At 44.3% G+C, this 4,763-nt stretch overlaps 1 protein-coding gene across 3 annotated transcripts in view; it reads right to left on the bottom strand.

Annotated features, from left to right (window-relative positions):
* Nucleotides 1-4,763, bottom strand: part of CEP89 (centrosomal protein 89) — a 71,047-nt gene that overhangs the window by 53,282 nt on the left and 13,002 nt on the right. For all 3 annotated transcript variants that reach the window (XM_017504252.2, XM_017504253.2, XM_017504255.2), the window contains one exon: nucleotides 3,315-3,498. In XM_017504252.2, coding sequence (XP_017359741.1) covers nucleotides 3,315-3,498 — 184 coding nt within the window. The remainder of the gene's footprint in view (nucleotides 1-3,314; nucleotides 3,499-4,763) is intronic.

Here is a 4,763-nt window from a genome sequence, read left to right as displayed (position 1 = left end):
AAAAAAAAAAAAGCATCAGGAAGATGCCCAATATGGACAACTGTTTGAAAGTATCTACTGTCAATCTAAAGCTGATGGTACATATGCCCTATGACCATACACACACCATTCCTCAGTATACGCCCACCAGAAACACACAAATATGTACATCAAGGGACACATCCCCAAATGTCCACAGCAGCACTATTCCTAAGAGCCCCAAACTGGAAACAATTAAGTCTCTGTCATCAGTAAAACGAGTAACTGAATAGCAGTTGTACAATAAAATACACAGAAATGAGAATGAATCAGCCCCTGCTGTATACAGTAAGTGAAGACTCCAAAACTCCTAACAGTGCATACCGTTCAATAAAATTCATGTAAATTTTCAGAACAGGCAAAGCCAATCTCAGGTTATTTTTAAAGATAAAAGCTAATCTTGGCAATGATTAACTCTGTGGGAAATAGTAACTAAGAAGAAGGGGGATTTCTAGGGTCCAAGTAATTTTTTCCTTAATCTGAGTGGCGGCTAGTTTTTGAAAATTTATTGAAATGTATACTTAGATTTATTCACCCCTTGTACATATTTTATATATCAATAAATAAGTCTATTAAAAACATACCTTTGTAAAGAATTTGTGATGCCTTCTATAAATATACTTTAAAAGGCCTGGCTGGATGCAATGGCTCACACGCTGGTAATCTCAACACTTTGGGTGGATCACCTGAGGTCTGAAGTTTGAGACCAGTCTGACCAACATGGTGAAACCCCATCTCTACTAAAAATACAAAAATTTGCCGGCTGTGGTGGTGGGTGCCTGTAGTTCCAGCTACTTGGGAGGTGAGGCAGGAGAATCACTTGAACCCAGAGGCGGAGGTTGCAGTGAAACAAGATTGCACCACTGCACTCCAGCCTGGGTGACAGAGCGAGACTCTGTCTCAAAACAAACAAACAAAACTATAATACAACAGTACTATAGTTATTTACTTAAACTTGTAGTAAAAGAATAAAAACACAAACTTCCAGCATGCACTCCAAATCCAAGAAAAGATGGGTTTCCAAGTGGGGTTGGGAGAAAACCTAACATCAACCCCAGTAGTAACATTGTATTATCTATTATTTTCTACTTTTCACATTTAAAAATTTTCCTACTACACATGGCTCCTAGAGCCACCCTAACAGACTTGCCTTAAAAAAACCAAAATATTTGTCCTTCTAACAAGGAAAGAGTCTCTGTAGGTCACTGTATCGCTTTCTTCCAAGGGAAATACAGTAGCAAGCTTTCCCTCTAGAAAAGTGGAGTGATATAACTATCTGTAGCATCGGTGCAAAATAACCAGCCGGCAAGTGTACAGGTAGGAGCAGTGGGCCCAACGCTGAGCCCAGGAGAGCCCGGCAGTAGCACCTCCCTCCTTGGGGCTCTGGGCAGTGCCTGCCTATTCCAGAGCTCCTTGCTATGAGAAACCTAATTCTACATGTGAAAGTCTGTATATGCTGGAAAATGATGGTGAGTTCATGAAACAACCACATAAGGATCCTTCAAAATAAGCTCCCTAAGACCATTTAAAATGTATTTTAGGGCCAGGTGTGTTGGCTCATGGCTGTAATCTCAACACTTTGGGAGGCTGAGGCAAGAGGACTACTTAAGCCCAGGAGTTTAAGGCCAGTCTGGCTGACATAGCAAGACCCTGTCCCTTTAGAGAGGGGGGGGAAAAAAAAAAAAAAAAAAAAAAAAAAAAAAAAAAAAAGCCAAGTACAGTACCACGTGCCTGTAGCCCCAGGTACTCAGGAGGCTGAGGTGGGAGAATTGCCTGAGCCTAGGAGGAGGCAGTTATAGTGAGCTATGATCGTGCCATTGCACTCCAGCCTGGAGACAGTGAGACCCCCCAATCTCGATTTTTTTTAAAGAAGTCTTTTAATGTAGTAGAGGCTAATCAATATACATATAATCAATAATGGTGTGGCTTAATGCTGCCAGTCTATATGTATAGACACTATGAATAACACATTATAATGATGGTGAAAAAAGAAAAGGGGCTGGGTATGGTGGCTCACGCCTGTAATCCCAGTACTTTGAAAGGCTGAGGCAGGTGGGTCGCTTGAGGTCTGCAGTTCAAGACCAGCCTGGGCAACATGGGGAAACCCTGTCTCTACAAAAAACACAAAAATTAGCCAGGCATGGTGGTGCATGTCTATAGCCCCAGCTACTTGGGAGGCTGAAGTGGGAGGATTGCTTGAGTCCAGGAGGTTGAGGCTGCAGTGAGCCAAAATTGTACCACTGTACTCCGGCCTGGGGGACTGAGTCAGACCCTGTCTCAAAAAAAAAATAAATAAAGATAAAGGAAAAAGAGAAATGGTGCTCTATCTTGCCATGAAAGAAATATCATCTAGTTTCCAAAACCCCGGGAGCAGTTTAAACATCGGGATTTGCAGAGCAGCTGGCAGTGGAGAAGTGTGTTTCCCTGAATCCCTCTGCATGTGGTTCCCTGATGTGTGACAGGGCAATGAAGGGAACTCCTCACCGAGTCAGCTAAGATGAATGCACACAGGAGCTGGAAACAGAGGCGCGCACAGGTATGTCAGCTCCCACTGAGAGGCGCATGGCCATATTCCCCGTCAGGCACGAATTGAAAGGAAGGATGTGGTGTGCAAAATGATACCACAAAGTGACTGGAAATTTAGCTTCCGGGGTGAAAGAAAAGAGCAAGATTGCTAAGCTTTGAATGGAAGTCCACATTAAGAATGTAAAGATGGCCTGGCGCGGTGGCTCAAGCCTGTAATCCCAGCACTGTGGGAGGCCGAGGCGGGTGGATCACGAGGTCAAGAGATCGAGACCATCCTGGTCAACATGGTGAAACCCCGTCTCTACTAAAAATACTACAAAAAATTAGCTGGGCATGGTGGCGTGTGCCTGTAATCCCAGCGACTCAGGAGGCTGGGGCAGGAGAATTGCCTGAACCCGGGAGGCGGAGGTTGCGGTGAGCCGAGATCGCGCCATTGCACTCCAGCCTGGGTAACAAGAGCGAAACTCCGTCTCAAAAAAAAAAAAAAAAAAAAAAAAAAAAAAAAAAAAAAAAAAAAATAAAAAAAAAAAAAAAAAAAAAAAAAAAAGAAAGAATGTAAAGATATTCATCTTCGTTTTTGCAGGGTAAAGAAAAACTTCTTTTTAATCTAACCAGAGAGAAATGAGGCTGGACACGTTTAAAAAATAAGCCCCAAAGCAAATGCTATCAAATGTGGAACAGCGAGAAGAAATCCTTAGCAATGCACTAATTTACCAAAACTTAAACATCAGGGTGAGGGTCAAGAAGGAAGCTGGGATCATGGAAAGCACCTGATTTCTGTGTGGCACAGCATACACGTCATCACCGTGGCCTCCTTCATCCTTCTGGGCACCGACATACCCCAACTCCTTGCAGCCGGATGACAGCTGAGTTTCAGTGTCCTCTTCTTCCCCATAGTCCAGCGTTTCAAAGGATGGCAAAGATCTTCTTCCCATTTCATTCTGCCAATTTGGTCTGTATTAGAACATTCACAAAGAAAACAAAGAAAAAACCACTTAACACTTGACATTGATATACATACCCATATCAAATGCACTGCCTCCAAGTCCTTACCATAAACGTGTGATAGTACAAAGTACACAGAAGCTACAATATGACATTTTCCACCATACATCCCTTTGTACACTCAGCATACCCTTCTCTTTTCTGTTTTTAGAGTTACTGCATACATATGCAATTTGCCTTGTTATAAATAAGAAGTTTTTCTTTTTTGAAATAGGGTCTCACTCTGTCTCCCGGGCTGGGGTGCAGTGGTGCAATCACAGTTCACTGCAGCCTCAACCTCACTGGGCTCAGGTGATCCTCCTACCTCAGCCTCCCAAGTACTGTAGCTGGAGCTAACCATGCCCAGCTAATTTTTGTATTTTTTGTAGAGACAGGGTTTCACCATGTTGTCCATGCTGGTCTCAAACTCCTTGGCTCAAGTGATCTGCCCACCTCAGCCTCCTAAAGTGCTAGGATTACAGGCATGAGCCACTGGGCCCAGCCTGTTATTATTATTATTATTTGAGATGGAGTCTTACTCTCACCCAGGCTGGAGTACAGTGGCGCAATCTTGGCCCACTGCAACCTCCACCTCCTGGGTTCAAGCGATTCTCCTGCCTCAGCCTCCTGAATAGCTGGAATTACAGGTGCATGTGACCACGCCTGGCTAATTTTTGTATTTTTAGTAGAGATGGGGTTTCACCATGTTGACCAGGCTGGTCTCGAACTCCTGACCTCAGGTGATCTGCCCGCCTTGAGCTGTTTCTAGATGATTCCTGTACATCCTAAGCTCTCCCCTCAACGCTTTCTTCCTTAGGAGGAAATCTTCCTCACCCCCAGCCCTGTGTCAGCTCAAGCACAGGACAAGCAACAAAGGAGATGATGATGAAGAAAAAGGCTTAACCACAACTGCCAAGTAGGTCAAATTAGTGTGAATGTCCAGAGATACCTGAGAGAGGTGAGGAGGGTCCGCTCTCACTGTTCAGGTTGCTGCACGAAGAAACTTACAAAGGGCTGGAAACAACGCTGAATTCATTAGCTCTGTGCCACCGTGAAAATGGCCAGGACCCATACAAGTCAAATCTAACAAGATCCACTCTTGTTAGATTGACTCTTGTTAGCCGGGCGCGGTGGCTCAAGCCTGTAATCCCAGCACTTTGGGAGGCCGAGGCGGGTGGATCACGAGGTCAAGAGATCGAGACCATCCTGGTCAACACGGTGAAACCCCGTCTCTA

This window comes from Cebus imitator, unplaced genomic scaffold, assembly GCF_001604975.1.
Source record: "Cebus imitator isolate Cc_AM_T3 unplaced genomic scaffold, Cebus_imitator-1.0 Scaffold318, whole genome shotgun sequence".
Taxonomy (NCBI): domain Eukaryota; kingdom Metazoa; phylum Chordata; class Mammalia; order Primates; family Cebidae; genus Cebus; species Cebus imitator.
The sequence above is the reverse complement of the archived record's forward strand: the minus strand, read 5'-3'. Positions and strand labels throughout refer to the sequence as shown.